This window comes from Camelus bactrianus, chromosome 1 (assembly GCF_048773025.1).
Source record: "Camelus bactrianus isolate YW-2024 breed Bactrian camel chromosome 1, ASM4877302v1, whole genome shotgun sequence".
NCBI classification, from domain to species: Eukaryota; Metazoa; Chordata; class Mammalia; order Artiodactyla; family Camelidae; genus Camelus; species Camelus bactrianus.
The window spans coordinates 92731546-92754877 of NC_133539.1; the positions used below are offsets into that span (position 1 = coordinate 92731546).

General features: G+C 41.5%; 1 protein-coding gene across 2 annotated transcripts in view; it reads right to left on the bottom strand.

Moving 5' to 3' along the window:
* KCNAB1 (potassium voltage-gated channel subfamily A regulatory beta subunit 1) overlaps window positions 1–23332 on the bottom strand; it is a 344031-nt gene that overhangs the window by 317091 nt on the left and 3608 nt on the right. The window contains exon 1 of one of the 2 annotated variants that reach the window (XM_010952021.3): window positions 3084–3526. The exons of the other annotated variant lie outside the window; for it this stretch is intronic. Within the exon in view, the coding sequence (XP_010950323.1) occupies window positions 3084–3325 (242 nt within the window). The 5' untranslated portion in view covers window positions 3326–3526. Of the gene's footprint in view, window positions 1–3083; window positions 3527–23332 lie in introns of those variants that run through there. 2 annotated transcript variants of the gene reach the window in all.

The window sequence follows — 23332 nt, forward strand, 5'->3', positions numbered from 1 at the left end:
CACTGTCCGGCTCAGAGTTCAGTGCTTTGTAACAGAGATAGCCTCTTAGAAATGACTGAAGGACCCTCTTGGGTGACTATTTTATAGACACTAATAAAATGAATTCACAAAAAACTTCTATTTTTGCTGAAAATTCTAAGCCAACAGAAGGATCGACACAGCGACTTGGCACTTTTTACACCACATTCAAACAATTTCCTCTGGTTTCTTTTTGGTTGATACACGTGTTTGCATATTTACTGATTTTTTTTCCTCCCCTGGTCACCCTTAGTTAGAAATATAACCAAGTCTCCATGGAAACACAACATAATGCTCTCTCACAGATGATCGAGGGACCCAAGCAGCTGGTATTGGGCTGAAGGCTGCAATGGCATCTGACCAAATTAGGAAGAGAAAACAGCTTACCCGGCTCTTCCAGACCTCTCAGAATTCTAAGCTCAGCATGGAAACCTGCACAGATTGTGAGTTACTGCAGATTTTTAATTCTTTCTTTTCTTTCTGAGAATACTCTTATCTGTTTGTAGGTCTCAGCTATAGACTTTCATCCCCTGCCCCCAGGATGATTGCCAAGGCTCTCCAGAATAAGCAGGAAGACACAGAATAAGCTCACCTTAGTGAGCACCTACTGTGCGTTAGGCACTTACATGTCGCAGTTGGCCCCGCGTCACACGGTTTGTAAACCAGAAGGGCTGGGATTTGAACTCTGGTCTGATTAACAGCAAAGCCCATCTCTTCCCACTACTTATGAAATCATACCCTTCAGAAAGAAGGAAATAGAAAAGACAGGTTGAACGAGATCTTCTGACATAGCCATGGTCTCTGTGGAGAGGTGGAAATCAAGATAAAAAGAACACAGACGTCTCCTTCTCACCTAACCCCAGCTGAGTTTACAAGAAGTCAAGGTCAGAAGCCGGGCTGGGGAGGAACCGAGAGAACCTGGATTCTCTTCCCTAAAAATCCCTCCCTAATGCTAAAGGAGGATATTTTAAATAAGGATAATTAGTAAGTGTCTTGAAAAGAGAATAAAGCACTACGGACATTCAGAGGAAGGAGGTGTGCTTCAGGCTGGGCAGAGGGGTAACGGACATACGTATTGGGAAGAGGGGGCAAAACATGGCAAGCTCACCGTAACTCAAAGCCTAGGCTCTTTTCTGGGGCCAATTATCTATTTAACTGTACTTTTCTCTCCTCATATTCTGATCTGGGAACAGTGGTCTCTGAAGCCCCATTTCTTACTAGTATGACCGAATGGCACGTGCAGTTGCCAAAGAGCCTGTCTCTGTGAGCAGGACCTGCCAGCCTTGCTCTCCAGGGCGTCTTGAAGAGTCACCTCTGAACTGTGCTCTAAGACCGTGCAGAGGATGGGCTCTGCAGGGGGCCTGGGGAACCAAGCTGGGATGGCTGCTCCCCTCAGGCAGGTGGACGCCAAGCCCCCAACTTCAGTTAGGACGCCTCTGCTCTTCTCTGTTTCAAGAAAGTATTCCTTTGCTTCATAACCATCATAACCACTTAGAAAACACTGTCCTAGAACATATTTTGTCTCATCATTGGCACACATCACAAAATATGTAATTGGTATTTAAACCAGGGCTTTGAAAGAGGCATGCCCTCTGAAGTTTTATAAAGAGTTCACAGTGAGACCAACCATCATGGGACAAAGATACAAAGGCAGATCATATGGTAAAAAACGAGACAGTCCATCCTCACCTGACCTATATTCCAACCACTGTCACCACTGAGGGTCAAGGAAAGCATGGAGAAGAGAGGGAGAGAACTTGGAGAGTCAGAGAGGCGGCAGCTCGCTCTAGCGAGGACAGAGCAGGAAAGATGGGTGAGGAATGACGGCATCTCCTGCTCCATCCCAGTGTGTGGGGCCAGGGGCTCTCTTGGAAAGGCTGCTGGATGCTTCCTAGGCTCCACTTCTAAAGCATGATGGAGTGGGCTGTCCTATGTTTATACACCCTGCAAACCTAGAAGAGGTCCTTCCTCTCCCACACGAGCCCTTTATTGCATAAAGAATCTGTGTGAGATACTTTGCTCTCCAGAGAGGAGCCATCTCATTGAAAATTGCTTTATTAATCAAATTGGCTGATAACTAGAGCAGTAGCTATTACATTAAAATAGACCTTTAGATTATGGAAAAATAAAATCATTTAGGGACATCTTGTCCACACCAAAACAATCTTATTCTGTGAACCAGACATTCTGACGTGAGCTAAGACAGCTCTTTATAAATGCTAAGGTTTCCTGTTTTTCAGTTTGGGGTTTGTTTTGTTCGCTCTGTTTTCAGTTTTCAGCATCCTTGTCCTTCTGAATGGCTTTTGCTCAGCCTCCTGGATGCTTAAAACTTCAGGCATTTGTCAAGGAAGTATTTGTGCAGGCACTGCTGGGTGATCTGGCTAAGCACAGACACACAGAGGTTTGAACAATACCTGCTCTGAAAAAGAATGATACTTCCCATCTCAGAGCAATTTTAAAAGATTATACCTCCAACCCCATACCAGGAAAAAGTTTCTCCTTTTCGTTAATCTTTTACAGAATAAATGATGGTGTTGGAAGGTTAGAGAACAACCAGTAATTTATCTTGGGCTACACTGATAAAAAGTGCTGTCATTTTAAGAAGAACTTGCTCAGTTTCAGGAACTCTTTTATTAGCTATTAGCACGACCGCATGATTCAGGCTGAAAAGAAAATAACAGCCTTGAAGCCCAGGCAGCATTAAAAAAAATTCTATTCTTAATTTATAAATTCCCTTACGAAGAATAGAGCCCCCATTCTTCATCATGACCTGCTAAATACTTTTGCTTAAGTATCAAGCCAAAGACATTTCTACTGGCACCCGGTTAGGAACTTCCACAGGTGAACTTGTCTAGCACCATGTAATCTTTGAAGCAAAGAGAAAGTAGACAATTTAAAGCTTGGAAAAAGAAGGGAGCCCAAGAAGAGGGCTCACGGCACTCATTTTTCTTTTCCCGTTTCTCTGCAGTGTTTGTTTTGCTCTTCCAAACCCTCTTTCTTTAATAACAACCATCTTTGACTACAGCACAGTGCCCTGGTTGGATGCCATTACAACCAGCAAGTACCTGTAAGCCATGCCCGTCTCTGCCCTGGTGGTTTCCTGCAACGAAATTCCATGGACATGTAAAAACTTCTCCAGATATTTCCGTTCCGTAGCTCCACTGGGCCTAACAGGCCAGCAGGCTGTCTGAGGAGGAGGCTTGGTTACAGCTAGGTGCCGTCTACATTTCAGAGCTGATTCACTGGATTTGGGCAGACCCAGCTTGGGGCTGGGGATGTCTGCACAGGCAGGTTTATACAGATGCATGCTTCAAAAACCCAAGGAAGCCGAGCGAATTTCACAGTACTTAGCTCTGAGACTGGCTGTATCTTGCTCTGATTATCTTGGGTTATCTGGCTTTGGTATGTCCCTAAGAAGGATCAGCTTGTTTTCCTTAGATGTCCTTTATTGCTTTTGTATGCAAGGAAGCTTGTGAGTTCCTGGCAGAACTGCTGGTTACAAGTCCCTCCCGAAGCTTGTGCAGAAAGAAGCCTGACAAAGGCCAATCATATTTCTTTTCCCTATAAAGTTTGCAAAGTTGAACTTAAGCAACCTCGTATTGGCCCTGGGGGAAAAAAATATGTGCACCCTTCCCCATGTCTTTCTATTTAGGTAAAAGGAAATATTTTGGTGGGCTATGGGCCAAATGCTCTGTTCTCATAAGGACCATAAGGCCTTAGGGATGATTCATAAGTGTGTAATGAGACCTCTCCAAATCATCGAATATTTCATAATCAAATAATGTATTATATTAGTGACATGGTTCATTTGGGTGGAAGGCCAACCTTTTTCTTTTTCAGATGCTGTAGTCAAATCGTAGGAACTATCAATAAGATGGCTGTAAAAAGCAAAGGACCCACACAAACACGCCCAGCTGATTTTTGACAAGGATGCAAGAGCAGTTCAACAGGACCGGCTTTTCCATCAACAGTGCTGGAGCAACTGGGCATGTATGAGCAGAAACAAAGTAACTCAGCAAATGAACCCCTGACATAAACCTCATATTGTTAACTCAGATCGGATCACAGACTTAAATGTAAAATGCAAAACTATAAAACTTCCAAGTAAAAACTTAGGAGAGAACTTTCAGGACCTAGGGCTAAGAGAAGAATTCTTAGACTTAATGCCAAAAACATAATCCATAAAAGGAAAAATGTGTAAGTTGAATCTCATCAACATTCAGAACTCCTGCTCTGTGAAAGACCCTGTAAAGCAAATGAAAAAAAACAAATTACAGATTGAGAGAAATCGGTCTTTCACATCACATATCTGACAAAGAACTTACATCCAGAACATATTTAAAAACTCAAACTCAAAACTCACCAATAAAAGCATAAACTGTCCAATGAGCAAATGGAAAGAAGATATGAAAGACTTTTCATGAAGAGGAACAACAAATAAGCACATGAAAAGGTGTTTAATCATCAGCCATCAGGGAAAACGCAAACCAAATCCACAATGAGCTGTCACTACACACCTACCAGAATAGCTAAAATCAAAGTGGTAATAACACTAAATGCTGGCAGGGATTCAGAGAAATTGGATCACTCTTAAATTGCTGCTAGGAATATAAAATGGTGCCACCACTTTGAAAAGAGTATGGCAGTTTCTTATAAAACTAAACACATCAAACTTACCCTATGACACAGCAATTTACTCTTGGGTATTTATCCCAGAGAAATGAAATCTATGTTCGCACAAAAACCTGTACACAAAGGTTCACAGTAGTTTTATTCATAATATCCCCAAACTTTCTGCAGTGGGTGAATGGTAAACCGTGGTATATCCATGCTATGAATACTACTCAGGAATAGAAAGGAATGAACAACTGATACAAACAACAATGTGGATAAATCTAAGTGGAATGATGCTGAATGAAAAAAGCCAAAGTCAAAGGGTACATAACTGAATGATTCCAATTATATCACATTTTTGATTGGACAGGATTAGAGACATGGGTGGCCAGTTAGTGGTTGCCAGGGAAGAGGAAAGGGAAGGAGGTGCCTCTGGCTATAAAAAGGGTAGACGAGGGATTCCTGTGCTTGAAGTGTTATGTCTTCACTATGGTGGTGGTCACACCAATTTACAGATATGCTAAAACTACGTAGAACTAAGTATTCACACACACACACACACACACACACACACACACACACACACACACGAAAGCTTGTAAAACCAGTGAAATCTGAGTAAGGTCAGTGGCTTGCATCGTTGTCAGTTTCCTAACTGTGATAGATACTGAAACTGTAGTTATGCAAAATATCTTCATTGGGGGAAACTGGTTAAAGGGTGTATGGGATCTCTCTATATTGTTTCTTACAACTGCATGTGAATCCATAATTATCTCAAAATAAAAAGTTTAAAAAAAATGCAAAGAGGCTCCTCAGATGAAGGTCCTTCCACCTTGTGATTCCATCTGTGACTCTCCAACCATGATTCCTGGACATGAAAGTTTCATCCAGCTCAACAGGCTTCCTGATCCCAGCCTACCAATTACCACATCTTTTTTCATGTGGCTTCTCCCCAATCCCTTCAAATGTTCCTTCAAAGCTCACCTCCTCCAGGAATTCTTCCCCGACCTCCTAGCCCCTAGAATAAAATCATTCCTTGAAATTCCTTTTGCAATTCACTTCCAAAGCACTCACTCGACAATTCTAAACTGTTTCCCAAATGTTTGCAGACCCCTGATGATTTCTGCCGTATTTTTGTACCACCTGTACCATTATTTATTTGCTGTTTGGAATTAATGTACTTTTTATTAGTCTAAATCAATTTACTTAGTGTTATGCACTGAATGTTTGTGTCCCTCTAAAAAATATCTTGTGTTGAAATTAATCTCCATCCTGACGGTATTTAAAGATGAGGACTTTGAGGTGTGATTACGTCATGAGGGTGGAGCCCTCGTGGATGGGATTAGTGCTGTTGTAAGAAGAGCCCAGACAGTTGGCTTGCTCTCTTTCTGCCATGTGAGGACACAGCAAAAGACGATTGTCTGTAAAACAGAAGAGGGCTCTCTCTAGAACCTGACCATGCACACACCCTGGTTTTGGACTTCCCTACCTCCAGAACCATGAAAAATAAATGTTTGTTGCTTAAACCACATAGTCTATAGTAATGTGCCATAGCAACCTTAACTAAGACATTTAGTAATAAAACATATTACTAGCATCATAAATAGAAAAACTTTATCACTTGCAATAAAATAGAGTGAAATCTATAAAAAATAAATAAAAATGAAGACTAGTATTAAACTGTAGCTAGGCATTGTTGGTGTCCAAAGGCTCTGAACTAGAGTCTTATCTTTTTGTTTTTTTGTTGAGATGATTAGAAGATGTCAGAGAGGTGTTAAAGATTTTAGCACAGATCTGAGACTTTGTTGTTGTTTTTTTCTTTCTCTCTCTTTTAAGTAATCAGAAGAATTGAAAGAAAATTGATACAGGAATATGCCACCTTTACAAAGGGAATCAAACCTATTTAATGCCCCATCTGTGTACCCACTAAAATCATCTTCTTGTCCACCAGCGGTACTTGTACCTACTTTGAGAAACATAGGCTTATGTTGTGTGAGTTTTAGATATCTCTTCCTGCAAGTGCAAATCTAACTCCCCCTCTAGACTACAAGCTCTTTGAGGGGAGGGACGGACTGTATCTGGTATAAGCTTGTAACCTCCGTAACAGTCAGCATGGTGTTTTGTACACAGTGAACATATCAGAGATATTAATGGTTTACTTGTTTGAATTTTAAATTTCCCAAAGCTACATTTCCCCTTTTCCATCTATTTCCATTTTTGCCTCAGTAACCAAACTCTGGGTCTCAAAAGAGAAATAAAAGCTTATAGAGAGAAGGCTAGAAGAGGAATCAAAGTGGGATGGCGTTACAGAGAAGCTCGAATCCCCAAGTACAGTTGTGAATATTGTTCCATCACTTACACCAGCCACAGGTTCAGTCAGCACAGAAGTGGTTCCTCAGTGAACTGCCCCTATTGGACCTGGAAAAGCAGTAGGCAGCAATGAGACATGAGCCCGCTTCAGTGTTTTCCTGTCCTCTGAATATGAAACCAGGCCCGAGCGAGGAGAGAGGGATGAGAAGGCCAGTATTTGAAACTGAAGTTTCTTTTCATTAAGCTCTAAAAGTTGATCACTGTCATAAAAGGTCCCAGTTTGAAGAGGGGAGTAGAAACTACGTTTATGAGGGAACTATGTGTCCCTTTGGCTGTCAATGCAAATTAAAATCAATTTTAAACGGTGTGTCTAAGACTATAAGAAATGGATCTGAGCAGCTAAGGAGGGCAGTTAACGTCTGTCTTGCTGTCCTTCTGTGTCTTAGGATGATAATTATTATATACTGTTCAGAATCTCTAAGTATACATACTCCTGGGTTCAGCAGAGTGTGGGGAAAATGACACGCACAGTCATCTGACAAGAGAGGTGCTTCCAAACATGTTCTGCTGATGAGGTGCAAGAGGCCCTGGGACTCAGAAGTCACAGACAGAGGCTCACACAGCCCTGCGTGGGCAGCAAGCTTTATCCACACCTGTCCAGCATTCATAAATAACTGTGTGACTTTGGGCAGGTCTTGACCTCTCTGTCCTCTTAGTTTCTTTATGGGCTCAGAAATCTCTAAGATTCTTCCAAGTCTGATGTCCTGTGAGTCTTAAAAACTACTTGGGGGAGACATTCTACAGAGATGAGGACCCTTCCTGGGTTGACTCAATGATTAATTAGCTAGTTCTGCAAGATACCAGGCCCTTGAGATTGCTGCTATAATTCTTGGAATATACTGATCACATTTATAGCCTAATTTAAAATTTTTCTTGGCTAAAGAGGCAACTTGCGAAACACCATATCCTAGATTTATGGACATGTCACAGTCATCTAAAAGTTGTCTTGGCCTACAATAGAAAACTGAGCAGGAGTTGGTGGGGCCAGGAGAATGGGGCTGTCTCCCCACGGCTGGGGCAAAGGAATGCTGGTTCTGCCCAAACGAGTTTGCACAAGGGACACCAGACCACAGATCCAAGCCCACCCTCCTTTTCCAATGACTTATGGGAACTGCATCCTTTTGCTCCGCAAGTGATGCTGTGACAGAGAGCAGTGAGCTGACCGAGACGTCTGCCTCCATCCCACTGGGCACCATGAGAGGAGTTTCTCCTCTTGTGCTTGCTTTCTTCTCCTTACCTTTGCCAGAGCTACCTAGGGGTCTAGTTGTATATGGTGAGACCACAGTTAAAAATGTGCGGGTCATATCAACACAACACAATGAAGAAAATGTCGCCTTCGACCTTCACTGTGAGGAGCTCACAGTGGAGGGAGGAAGGAGGCTAGGGAAGGCTATAAAGCAGTGCACTGTGAGCCACGATGCAGGCAAGCGGTGAAGAGACCCCGAAACCCAGTCCTGGGGGTGGGGCAGAGGACGTAACAGCGGCAGTGAAGAAAGGGGGGGTAGTTCTTCCAGATGTTTACCATCGAGCAAGAAGATGAATCTTGAAAGTCTGTTTAGCATTGATCGAACCTTTTCTAGACAATCCCTCTCATTTCCTTTTAGGCCAAAATTTTTCTAGGGATAGAATAAAACATTCCCAGCAGCACAGGGGCGGGGACACATGTTCAGTGTGTGGGGTTAAAGCACGGCGCTAATGGGAGCCCCCATCAAGGCAGCTGCAGCTCGAAGACAGCGCCCGCACCTCAGTCTCAGCTCATTCTACCTCTTTCCTCACCCCTGCCACTTGTATACTGTACCCTCGTGCACCACAACATGCAAATAGCCCTCCCCGATGTGTAACTGTCGCATTGCTACCATATGCACAGGTATGCACACTATAGCCTTGACTGAGGGGAAATCGAAGTATAATTAAGGGTGCCCAGGTCTACAGTCTCTTTCTTGGCTGTAAAGGGCAGGGCTGGCCCTTGGGATTTCACTGCCACCTTCATTTATCCCACACTGACTCACATTCACAGCCAGAAAGTATCTTTGAGTTTTGGCATCTGCAGTGAAAGCTCCCTTCACTACTTTGGGTGTGACTCTCTTGCTCTTCCTGCAAAAGATCCCAAAAGATGCCAAAGTGTGGCCTTCATTCTAAGGCTAATGCAAAGGAAATGGCCCATGGGACTGCAATATGCAAAAGTACACTCTGTGGCTAAAAATGCCTTGAAAAATGACCATGGGGCAACATAGTGCCTTGGAGAAGAGGTAGGTGAGCAGGAGAGAAGGTGGGAGGTGAGGTCTTGGTCCTATTGTGGGGCTTTGCACTCTCTTTTTAAGTAACGTTGAGCCACAGAAGGTTTGAGATCAGGATAGTATAGTATTGTGGTCACATGCCATTGAGTCATCACTGAAGCAGTGGTTCCAAAATGCTGAGGACATGTTCCACCTCATCCCAGTCTGCACTGTCCTGGCTTAAAGAATTTCCGTGGAGTCGGGGTGGAGTGTGGTGGAAAGAACAGGAGCTGGGAAAGCAGGAAAACGTGGGTTCGAGTCCTACTCCTACAGCACACTAGTGGATTGACTAGTGGACACTTTCTGAGTCCTATTTCTTCCTCTGGAAAATACCCCTCCCCACATTACAACATAGGGTTGTCATGAAGACTAAAGGAAATATGCTGTTTGATGTAACTGATGCAGAATGAGTGGCGGTTATTGTTACAGTAGCCAGTGCACTGCACAGCTCCACAGACTGCCCATCAACACTGCAGTCTATGTGGATAATGCCCCACGTGTCGCTGTGTACAGCAGGCGAGGCCGTACGTGGCCGACGTGGACAGACTCAGTAAGCAACAATTTTCAGAAGACTTCAGTGTGATGGGTTACATGACTACAAAATGAATGAGATGGCTTGAAATAGGACTTTCTCCTTCCTAAAGAGAAATGAAGGATTATCTGGATAAAGTTGATTTGTTCTTTGTCTGGCAAGAAATTCCTCTATCACCACTTAAGTGTCTACTCAGAAAGCAGATTTGAAAGCTGCAAAGCATCCCACACCTCCAAGGTCACTGCTCCACATGCTCCCTTCTGCCAAGGGGCTCATCCATCTTCTTCTACCGCATTATTCTCCTGGGGTCTGAACCTGTCAGAGACAAGGCTGGGAAGCTGGGACACAGAGTGGCATCCTGAAAGGTAAATCTCAGCTACAAAGCCAAGCCTAAAAATGTATAGTTCCAGTGTTGAGAGAGAATGCACTGCTTAGAGGTTTTATTGGAACCATTCCACCTGACCCCACCTACCTCTTCATCATCTTCTTCCAGGCACTCAAGATTAATTCTACAAAAATCTATGATTCTACTGGAGCTGTAAGAAATCTGAGAAATCAGCTGGTTCAATTCTCTTGTTTTACCAATAAAGAAAGAAACATTCAGATAAACTGGCAACATTAAGAGTCAGTTACTATAAGGACTGGAATAAAGTACAAGTTTCCAGGAGTGTGACCTTAGAGGTCAGATGGACAGGGGTTTAAATCCTTGCCCGACAATGCACTACTGTGTGATGTGAGTGTTCTCTGGGCTTTCAGTTTCTTCCTCAGAAAAATGGGGGAAACAATACTATCTCCTCAGAGTTAAATAAGATAAGTTAGTTTATATATTTAAACCCCCACATACACTATCTTCCCTCTTGAAATGTCATTTCACAGTATAATAATTGTAAATGTTTAATCACTGACCAAAGTTCCAAGGAAATACTGTTGAAAAATGATCCTCTGGAAAGTGTGCTTCTGCCATGGAAGACAAATGAATAGCTTCGCTTTGCTTACTTTATTTATGATAGAATGTTCTCTTCATCTGGGAAATTTATAAAATTGAGAGCACAAGTGTCCCATCAACATTTTGAAAAATTGTGTTCTATATGGTTTGCTTTTCTAAAGTCTCTAAGGGTTATTCCAAGATAAACTGCAACTGGAGCCACTTTCAACATTTGGCATTTTCCCAAACAGATTCCAATGTTAATTCAAATAAAGGAACAACCGAATTTTTTTTAGAGGTCACCTTGTTAGCAAACTTGTTCCATAGAACACAAGCAAGAATCTACAAACGAACAAATGAGATATCACAAAGCCCACATTTCAAGCCTCCTGGGAGAGTACCTCAATTCATAAACCTGTTCTTCTCGGTCATAATTCAAGCAAGACAGATTTTCTTATTTTCCTTTCCTCAGCAGAGTAAAGATAGCAAATTAGATGAAAGGGGCTATTAGAGGTAGGCAGCCTGACAGTAGCAAGGAAAATTTACAGCAAGGTAAGGATATAGAAAAAGTAATGGATGGGGAAAAATCCAGAAGCCAACATTAAAAAATAAAATAGCAAAATGAGGCCTCTAATTTTCAAGGCAAATAGTTCTATACGCCTTAAGAGTCCCTGAAAACATTTTAACATAACACAACAGTTGACGTTTATTAAGATAAACTGGAGTTGTCAAACTGCTTCTTCAGGTTTAAAAAGTTAAAGCCTTGACAGTTAAATCAGAAAGTTTCAGGTACTGGGAAAAATTGCTTGCATGAAATTTTTCATTCTCTGACAATGTCAGATGAATAAGGCCTAACTGTGAATTATTTTCTGTGTTTAGAAATTTTATCTTGTCCATTCTCATGAACTCTTCCCCCCATTAGTAGCAGCTTGGTTGTTTAGCTGATTCTAGCTTAAGAAAAGGTCAACTTTGTTTTTGAGCTACAGACTACACTCTTCATTCCCCTGCCCCTTTCCCGCCTCCCTCTTTGCTGGTTCACTCTCCCAGACTCCTGCACATCCTTGTTAAGAGTCCAGTTGAAATGGTGCACTGTGTGTGTATTTTTTCCTGACACTTCTCTTCCTTGTCTCCCCACCTCCTGGCAGAACTAATGGCTCCTTTATCTGTTTCCAAAGCACTTCATTCACACTCCAAACATCACACCAATAAAACCATGCTGCAGAATTGTTTTCCCTGAAAAGACTCCAGAATTATTCAGGGCAGGAAGCCTGCCTTGTTTAGCCTCAGATCCCCAGAATTGAACATAATAGTTGATCAAACCTCTTAAAAGCATATCTGTTTAACTTCCTAGTTTGATTGTTAGAAATTCTTTCAATATTACATATATGGTAATGAGAGAGTATCCTTGAATTCTGAATATTGACTTTGTTGGAAATTCATTTAACTGAAAATACTTTAAAAACATATTTAAACTTAATACTTCTTTGCCATTTCTTTTGGATAAATGACCATCTGGAAGCTAAAACATTGTTAACAGATTTAAGGGTTTAATATTTTATTCAACAAGCAACTGCTGTTTGGATAGTCACATCATTTAAATTACTAAGCTTGCAGACAGAAAGAACTGATCTTTCAAATGCACCCCACTCATAGAATTGTTTATCCTGACTATCACCTCCTCAGTCGCAGAGGTAATTAAATAATTCAACAGCCCTTTTGGACAGCTTGTTTCATACTTAATGTTCATTGCTGTAATCAAATTAAATATGAAGATTAAACTACAAAATGCACTTGGGGCTTTGCTTTTTTAAAGTGAACTATTTCAAGTTTGTAATTTTAAAAAAAGGAGCTCTTGAATGCAACCCAAATTTTTTAAACTAATTTTTCCTCAAATTCCTCACCCTTCCACACAAAAATGTGCATGGAACTTGTGTGAGGATAGTGAGCCAGAGAAGGCGGGCCAGAACATCATAAATGATATGCAGTTTTATTTAATGATACTACATTCTAAACCATGCTGTGTCCTGCTGCTGGGAACAGAGTGACTGGCTTATCTGTCTTCGACAATCCTGATGGTGCATTATCGACAAACATGGGTAACGACTACATTGAATGAACATACTGAAGCTCCTTTTAAAAACACACAGCTGGCAGAGAGGGTGTGGAGAACAGGGAACCCTCCTACACTGTTGGTGGGAATGTAGTTTGGTGCAACCATTTTGGAAAACGGTATGGAGATTCCTCAAAAAAACTAAAAACAGACTTACCACATGAACCAACAATCCCACTCCTAGGCATATACCCAGAGGGAACTCTAATTCAAAAAGACACATTCACACCAATGTTCACAGCAGCACTATTTACAGTAGCCAAGATATGGAAACAACTTAAATGTCCATCAACAGATGACTGGACAAAGAAGTTGTGGTATATTTATATACTACTCGGCTATTAAAAAGGAATACTACTTGGCCATAAAAAAGAATAAAATAATGCCATTTGCAGCAACATAGATAGGCATGGAGATCGTCATTCTAAGTGAAGTAAGCCAAAAAGAGAAAGAAAAGTACCACATGATATCACTCATATGTGGAATCTAAAAAAAGAAAAAAGACACTAATGAACCCTTCTACAAAACAGAAACAGACTTACAGATATAGTAAACAATCTTATGGTTACTGGGGAAAAGGGAATGGGAAGGGATAAATTTGAGAGTTCAAGATTTGCAGATATTAACTACTATATATAAAAATAGATAAAAACAAATTTCTTCTGTACAGCACAGGGAACTCTGTTCAATATCTTGTAATAACCTTTAATCAAAAAGAATATGAAAACTAACATATGTATATATGCATGACTGGGACATTTTGCTGTACACTGGAAATTGACACATTGTAACTGACTATAATTCAATTAAAAAATAAAAAAGCCCATCTAAGTAGGGGGGAAAAAACCCCAACACAGCTGGCTAGTTCTGAAATAATAGACTGAATTAGTGAGCTCTCGGCTCTTCACAAGGCTCTGTGGCCCTGGCTTCCACGTGCCTGATCCTGCCTCGTGAGCTCTCAGCCCAAGCCCGTGGCACTAGAGCCTGTGGCCATTACCATGGGAAAGGCTGACCTGCTGCACTGCAACAACTCCATCTCACAACCGCATGGAGGAGGAATAAAGCATGAGCTGCAGGGAGACTCCCGGCTCAGCCAACTGCTTGGGAATCTTAGGGCAAAACCAAACAAAACCGAACCTCTGAGAGGTTCAAAACAGGAGCTGAGAATTCAAGAACTGACACAAGCAAGGCTGTGTTCCAAGCTGATATCAGCTCACCATCTACAGGTTTCTGAGGGGCCATCAACCTCGGTAAAACAGAAAAGTGAGTTGCAATTAGAGAAGCCAAAAGATATCCCCACAGTGTGGTTAAGGCCAGGTGGGTGGGTCAGGCTTTGAATGAGGGGAATACGTTGAAGGGAAAGGAAGCAGCTAGACCCCACCTCAGCACCTCCTCCACTCTGCTCTGACCACAGCTCTGTGGCAGAGGGACTGGCAGGCTGTTCCCCACACCAGCATCTCTCTCCCCATGGCACACATTTGCACTACAGTTCCCAGCCTCCCTTGCAGTTCCGTGTGGTCACATGCCTGAATTCCAGCCAATGATGCTTCTCCCCACAGCTCCACTGACAGTGATCCTCCATCCATACTCTCTTCTGCCTGCTGGACAGACAGCAATTCTCAGCCCCCGGCCAGCTTAGAAACAAAAGCCGAAGACGACAGAACTCTCATCAGCCTGGATCCCACCTGACTGGAACTAACTACCCTTGATTGAATTTACACGAGTAGGACATAAAGTTTATGTCAAGTCAATGAGGTTTTGGGGTTTAGCAGCTATTGTTATCTTTAATAAAATCAATGGGCTTTTATCTTGTCAAGGGCAGTTACCTACCGCCTAACCTTAATAAATCCTTCCTGGATTCGCAAGAATAAACAAATGGGACCTAATTAAACTTACAAGCTTCTGCACAGCAAAGGAAACCATAAGTAAATCAAAACGACAACCTACAGAATGGGAGAGAATTTTTGCAAATGATGAAATTAACAAAGGCTTGATCTCCAGAATATATAAGCAGCTCATACGACTTAAGAAAAAAACAAACAACCCAATCTAAAAATGGGCAGAAGACCTAAACAAGCAATTCTCCAAGGAAGACATACAAATGATCAAAAAGCACATGAAAAAATGCTCAATATTACTAATTATCAGAGAAATGCAAATCAAAACTACAATGAGGTATCACCTCACACCAGTCAGAATGGCCGTCATTCAAAAGTCCACAAATGGCAAATGCTGGAGAGGCTATGGAGAAAAGAGAACCCTCCTACACTGCTGGTGGGAATGCAGTTTGGTGCAGCCACTGTGGAAAACAGTATGGAGATTCCTCAAAAGACTAGGAATAGACTTACCATATGACCCAGGAATCCTGCTCCAGGGCATATACCCAGAAGGAACCCTACTTCAAAATGACACCTGCACCCCAATGTTCATAGCAGCACTATTTACAATAGCTAAGACATGGAAACAGCCTAAATGTCCATTGACAGATGACTGGATAAAGAAGATGTGCTATATTTATACAATAGAATACTATTCAGCAGTAAAAAATGACAACATGATGCCATTTGCTGCAACATGGATGTCCCTGGGGAATGTCATTCTAAGTGAAGTAAGCCAGAAAGAGAAAGAAAAATACCATATGAGATTGCTCTTATGTGGAATCTTAAAAAAAAAAAAAAGAAAGAAAGAACATAACTACAAAAAGGAAGCAGACTCAGACTCAGACATAGAATACAAACTTGTGGTTACCAAGGGGGAAGGGGGTGGGACGGGATAGACTGGGAGTTCAAAATTTGTAGATGCTGACAGGCATATGCAGAATAGATAAACAAGATTATATTGTATAGCACAGGGAAATATATACAAGATCTTGTGGTAGCTCATAGGAAAAAAAAATGTGACAATGAATACACGTATGTTCATGTATAACTGAAAAATTGTGCTCTACATTGAAATTTGACACAACATTGTAAAATGACTCTAACTCGATAAAAAAAATGTAAAAATAAATAAATAAATAAATAAATAAATAAATAAATAAATAAATCCTTCCTGGATTGGAAACCAGGACCAGATATCTGGTCTGCAGCCCTATTTAATTTCCTGATGACTGAAGAAATATTTGGCAAGTTTTTGTTTCTGATTAAGTTGCAATGTGTGTGCCAAGGTACACAAAACTCAAGATTTGTCTTAACTTGGAATGGAGATTTTTCTCCAAAACTGGACGATTGACACCTGACGGCATTTCACGGGGCGAGGGAGGCTGCTGTGGAAAGGAAGCACTGTTTCAACTGACATCTCCAGAGAAGTGTGAGCAAGTGTTCCTCAAAACGATGCTGTTTCCTCCTCCCACAGAGCAAAAGCATAAAATACAACAGTGAGCATCCCTGGCAGAACGTTAGCACAAGCCATTTAGTAAAAACCATATGCTAAAATTGGAGAGACCAGGGCAGCTGTTGCTGTATAACCTTTGTATTCTCTTGGAGCTTGTATGAGAGGCAGAAGGCCAAAGACTCTCTAACTTAAACCTAAGATCTGAAATTGAGTTAAATTCATGTAATAGAGGATGCTACTTGGGCTGTTCTTACATAGCTGTTTTGATGGAAAGAAGCCGGAATATTGAAATCCACAGTCTGCTCTATTGCACAGCCCTTGCTCTCCACCTGAGTGGCTTCCTCCCCATCTGAGCTGCTCTCTGACATCCCCCAGCCCTTCACTAGACACATGCAGGGCAAAGGCAAGGACCTTGCTTGAGTGGAGAAGGGAAACTGACTCCCACACCCCACATTAAGGACCCTTGTACTGTGATGGAAAATGAAAGGTGACATTACTAAAGTGACATCTCAGTAGGCATGTGCAATCAACCCAAACTAGGGGAGGAAATATTCTGGAGGTTAAGAGGTGACCCTTCTTGTACCTTCCGGGTTTAAGTACTGTTTCTATTGCTTACTTGAATCCGACCATGGACAGGATCTTTTCCAAGTCTCAGTTTCCTTCCATAAAGCAGAGCTGATAAAAATTGCCACCCCATGGATTATTGGAAAGGATTAAACTGAATAGTGTAAGGAAAGTGCTGGGTATATAATAAGTATTCAGTAAGCAGCTGCTGATGTTAGGAAAGGGAGGCCCATGTCTTGGTCTTTGCAATGTACCCAAGAAACCCTGCCCAGGGCCTGGGAGAGAAATGTGGCTGTATATACCCCTGTATTTACTAGAAAAGCAGATTAGGGATAACCATGCTCTCAAGCCATGTTCTAGACTGAATTAGAGCCAATGTCTCCGAACAGAAGGTAAAAAAAAGTTGCCAACATCTAGTGGTTATATTTTAGAGATACATAGATTATATACAGATACCGGTTTACAGCATACCAAGGATTTTCTATTGGATCTAACCTTTAAAATCCTAGACAAAGATAAAAACATCTGCATTGTTTCCACCATGTTGATGAACATATTGGGGCCCTGAGATGGGACATGATTTGCTGAAATCCACACAGCTAGCCAGCAACAGAGCTAGACTTCAGACCTAGGCCTCTCCATCCCAAAGACAACAGATTGATGCTCTCCACATGGAGAGAGGACATGTCAGACAGACATTTGATCAGAAAAGATTTTAAATGAGGATGTAAATGAAAATCTTAGAAGAACGGGGCTCTAAGTGAAGCAAGAAGGGAAGCAGCACATCGAGACCTTTCTCCTAGGGTTAGGAAGTTTTCCCAGGCTCAGGAAGCACCTGGGAGGAATCCAGAGAAAGAAAGAATATGGAGGTAAATAACAGACCAAGGCTCACAGCACTCCAAAGGGGAACGGATAGCATTTGCTGAAGGGCCCTTTCCATGCACTCAGCGCCATGCTAAAACTTTGAGAGAGAAAATTTCACTTAATCCTCCCAACTCTATGAATGTGTAATATTGTCATTTCCACTTTACAAGTAAGGAGACTAAGGTCCAAGTCACATAGATAGTGACCAGTGGGTAGTGTGGTGGAATCAGGGTTCAGACAGGGGTTGGCCTGACATCAGAGCTTATGTTGATCTGCCCCCAGTTTATGTAGCCCTGGAGGCTCATAGAGAAGGTAAGATGTACAGTGACTCTCATTGGCTAACACCAGCATATCAGCTGAAGGGTAAAGGTAAAAAATTAATCAACTAAGCTGTAGAAAATATACCTAAGCTGTATAAAATGAAACCAAGCTGAATAACCAAAACCAAATTTAAAAATCATGGTACAATTTTACCCCATCCCAGGAGAAGCAGAATACTCAGTATATAAAGACAGAACTAGAAAGGGTGACTTTGGACATGGAGTAAAATGGCAATGGCTCAAAGAGGTAGCCTGGAACATACTTGAGACTGTTCACAGAGAGGTAGCCCAGAGAATTTTTTAGCCTCTTGATGGGAAGAGAAAAAATAATTAAGCAGCCACAGACAGAAAGTGAATAAGCCACATTCTTCATCAGTGAGGATGTGGGTTGTAATACGTCCATAGGGCTGTTATACGGATTAAACGGAATGACTATAAAAAGCCCTGGGCAGACAGCATGATGCTTTATAGGTGCTTGATAAACATGAAGGAGACGAAACAAATAAACCACCTCCAGGATTTTGTCAGATCCGAGTTCCACTTCTACTCATATTGAGTGAATATTTCCCTTTAAACTGATTCATTTATTTTAAAACTTAGCTTTGTCCTCTGCCATCACTGGCATGAATTCATAGGTTTGAGGTGTAACTTATACATTTTTCCTAACACTCATGAAAATGAATACAAAACCATTGAGAGATTTAATGTCCACATGCCCCCCTAGTACCATCTCAGGGACATCTAGTGCTCCATGGTTTGGGAGAAACTGAAAGCAGGTAAAGAGCCCTGGGTGGGGACCAGGAGACCCAAGGTCTAGGGCCTGGACGATCAGACAGGTCACCTTCAGGAGGCACGTTCTCCCAGAGGAAACTGGGAGATTAGAACACATGACTTACGTTGTGTGAAGACACGTGAGATAACGAAGATGAAAACATTTCGTAAGCAGGGACATTACAAACTGAAGGTGTTCATGTGACTTGTCTCCTTCTATTAAAGAATTAAAAAAAAATCTGGCAATGGTCAACCAATTACTAAAAGAATACACTCTAAAAATAAAAGAATTTTCTATCTCTCTTAAAGCTTCAAAATAGAGCATCAACCCATTTACTTTTTCTCGCAGAGATAACACAACTGCACAATCCCTATAAAGGTCAGTGAGCAGAAAATTAAACTCTGTTCCTTCCATCTGGTTTATGATATTATTACACTATGTAGTTTCATGGCTGGAAAGAGCCCAAGAGATCATCATGTCTCTTCTTTTCATTTAACAGAGAGGGTACTGGTTCTGGAGAACTTTTAAAACCTTATTATGCTCACAGAGCAAAATGGGATTCAAATATTATCTCCAAACCCCTCAATAAATGCCCCTGCCATTGCACAAGCCTGCCCTCTGGAAACGCAGAGGACATCAGGGGAAGAGGAACCAGAAGTGTTGCGCTCTATATAATCCACTAACATCCGTTTAGGAGGAAACCCTGCGGGCAAGAGGACACTGCTTTCAAGGTGTCCACAGTCCTTCAGAAGGAACTGGACACACACACATGGCCCAACTAATAGAACTGTAAAAGTGAGAAACTGGTTCAGTTTTCTCAAGGTAACTCAAATAGCAATCACAGGGATGCGGCCTAAAGCAAGTCCCTATGTATTTGGCTGCTACTGTAGGGTAGGTGTGCCTGCCCAGCGATGTCTACTTCCAACTCACTACCCTATGGGGACAGTGGCACACGGCAAGTACAGCCTCAATGTCCTTAAGTCACAGAACATCATCACCATTAGGGACCAGGGCAACCTCATCCCTTCCAGAAGCTGCTGCTGGGATACTGGAAACTTTCTCTGTCTACCTAATTCCTGTCCTATTGATGTTCATCCTCTCACTCTTCACCCAGTCATTCACTAGTCTAAGATTTGTACTAACATTCAAAATAACAAAACAATGAGCTAGCAAGCAATCTTTCTATCATATGTCTAAAATCATAATAAACTACACAACAATGTCCTCATATTCTAACATCTCTTGAAAGTTACATCTTCTATGTGACTTCTCATATAAACATGCCAAGAGCTAGACAGAGCCTTAAAGAAATTCTGCTCTAAGAAATATGTATCACCTTTTAGAAAAGAAAGTGCTTTCTCTCTAATAAGAAAAATCTAATCAATCATATTTTCTAAGATACCATATGACCCAGGAATCCCGCTCCAGGGCATATACCCAGAAGGAACCCTACTTCAAAATGACACCTGCACCCCAATGTTCATAGCAGCACTATTTACAATAGCCAAGACATGGAAACAACCTAAATGTCCATCCACAGATGAATGGATAAAGAAGATGTGATATATATATATACACACACACATACACACACACCACACACACACACACAATGGAGTATTACTCAGCCATAAAAAGAATAAAATACCATTTGCAGCAACATGGATGGACCTACAGATTTTACTAAATAAAGTAAATCAGAGGAAGATGAATATCATAATATCAATTATATGTGGAATCTTAAAAAAATGATAAATATTTTATTCACAAACTAAAAACAGACTCACAGACATAGAAAACAAACTTTGGTTACCAAAGGGGAAAGGGCAGGGGAGGGATAAATTAGGAGTTTAGTATTAATAGATACACATTACTATACATAAAATAGATGAACAAGGATGTAATGTATAGCACAGGGAACTATATTCAATTTCTTGTAATAACATATAATGGAAAAAGAATTTGAAATGTATATATATGTATGTACGTATATAACTGAATTGCTTCTCTGTACACCTAAAACTAACATTGGAAATCAACTACATTTCAATAAAAAAAAAAAATTAAAAAAATAGTATTTTCTAAGAAAAAAATTGGTTTAAAAATTTAGAATTATTCAGGGGGTGGGAAGGGATAAATTGGGAATTTGAACTTTGCACCTCTTGGGAGTGATGGAAATGTTAGCTATCTTGATTGTGGTGGTGGCTTTGCTGGTGTGTATACATCTAGCAAAATTCATCAGACAGTACACCTGAAATATGTACAGTTTACTGTACAAGAATCATACCATAATACAGGTGATAAAAAATTTAGAGTTATTCCATTGTAGCTTATTTCCATCACTCTATCATCCCCGATATCATTTCACTGGTGCTGTCCACTATGTTCTGATCATTAGAGGAGGGGGAAGAAGTGACAAGGGGGCCAAAACCAATCAAGTGCCCAATATACACCCGAAGTTTTATATCATTCACAGTGGTCTTTAGAGCTAGGTGTTCTTACACCCATTTACAGAACCACAGTAGAGTCAGTAGACTCCAGAAAGGGGAAGCGTCCCTAATTTTGGTAGATCCGTTAATAGTCTTATGATAATAACAAGGGCAGGGACCTAATGTGAGGAACTATGCTTAGAACATTTATGTAATAATACATTTACTATGTGCAAGGCCCTGTTCTATGTGCTTATTTAGTTAAGTCATTTGATCCCCATAACTCCATAGCATTGGTACTCTCGTCACCCACCTTTAATAGGTGAAGAAACCAAGTCACATGCTGGTCAGTGGCAGAGCCAGGGCTTGAACCCAACAACCTAGCTCCAGGATCTAGGGCCTTAACCCCCCAAGCCAACTGTCTCTGTCAGGCCCAGAGGCCCCAGCTGGTAGGTGGTTTTGCTGGGGTGCAGCCTGCAGATGACAGGATGCAGCCTCCATCACTGGGTTCCACCACTTCCCTTTGCCAAAGCCAGCACCTGCATCTGGGGCCCTTGACTCCATTTTCTTCCTCCTTGGGGACTCTGCCTCACTGTTTGCATCACGTACTTTCTCTATCCACTGGATTCCTCCAATCTGCCCAAAAACTTCTATAGATCTGCTTTCTCTTGCAAATGTCTTCCCAACCCTGCTTCAGACTTCAACTAACCTCCTGTCTCCCTACCTCCATTGTCTCTTCTTGAGAGAAGCCTGCATGCTCTGCCTCTCCTCCACAACTGGTCTCTGCCCAACTCTCAAGTCTCTGAAATGGTATCCTCTCCTCCCATCCTCCTGGCCACGCTCCCAGCTCCAGCCTCCAAGAACCCCTCCAGGATGCTTGCCAGAGCCTTGTGAATAGAAGCAGCTCTCCATTTCCATTCCACACGCTCACACACCTGTGCCTTTGCTCACGCTCTTCCTTCCACTTGGATTGCCTTCTCCAACCCTCATCTCCTCTTGCTCAAGTTCTGCACATCTTCCAATCCAATCTAATTACTGCTGCTGGGAGTACTCATTCCCTCCTCTGAGCTTTGTTACGACCTTTTTTTTATGTAGTTCTTCTTAAGTGCACGTTCATCTCCCCCAGGCTGCACCTAACTTGAGGGCAGGGTTCTTATCTAATGCATCTTTGTGTCACTTGTAGGGGCCTCATGCAAAGAGGATACTCAGCCAACAGCTGTTCAGTGTTCATTCTCTGACCACAGGCTTCATTCTCAACAACCAGAACTTCCTGCATAAACTCAAGCCAGAGGTCGCTAAGCTCATGGATCACCTGCTGCCCTGTTGGCAGGAACTGAGTCCCCCGAAACTCACCTTGGAGAACTGCCTATCCTCAAATAGAACCACAGCTGATCCTCTGGAAGCAGGCAGAAGTAAATGACTTCTAGGAAGTCAGAGTTCTCACAGTAGAGAAAGGAAATAGAAATGTGGCTCAGTGTAACTACTCTCCAGTTAAGAAACCATTAATTAAGATGGTAGAAATCACTATTGGCATGCTATAGCTCATTCATGTGTTGACTTGTCCTGCTAAAGGTTCCGTCGGTTCAATTTAATAGGTTCAGTCAGTTTTGGTTTGGAATGTTAATTCTGATAGTATTTTATCAAAGCTTTTTGTATTTTATCCCTAAGTCACTTTTCCCCAGGAGGGTAGCGATTGTATGAATCCCTAAAAAAGCCTCTGTAAGAACACACAATGGCCTCTCACAAATATTAATTGAGCACAACAGGATCCTCAGCTGTCAGGTGCTAAGTGAAGTCCACATTTTGGCTAGAAATTTTAAGAGTCACCCCATCCTGAATGATAATCCTTATTTTAAAGAGTTTGAAAGCAAAATGCATTACTCTTTTCAAATCACTTGTACATTATCTCATCTAATTTTTACAAGTCTTTATACTGCTGTTAGCCCTCTCTTGCAGTCAAAGAAACAGAAACTCAAAAGTTATCTAACTTACTCAACAATTTGTTTTACTATAAAGCTCAAGCGATAGATTCCATATAAACACTCTGTGATATAGAAAAAGGAATGAAGTGGGCACTCTAAAATACTTCCAGGGAGGAGGTACACTGAGGAAATATTTTCAGAATTGCAACTGCATTAAGGATAAATATATATGAGTGTATATATATGTATATATGAATATTACATATAATATTCACCCATTAAT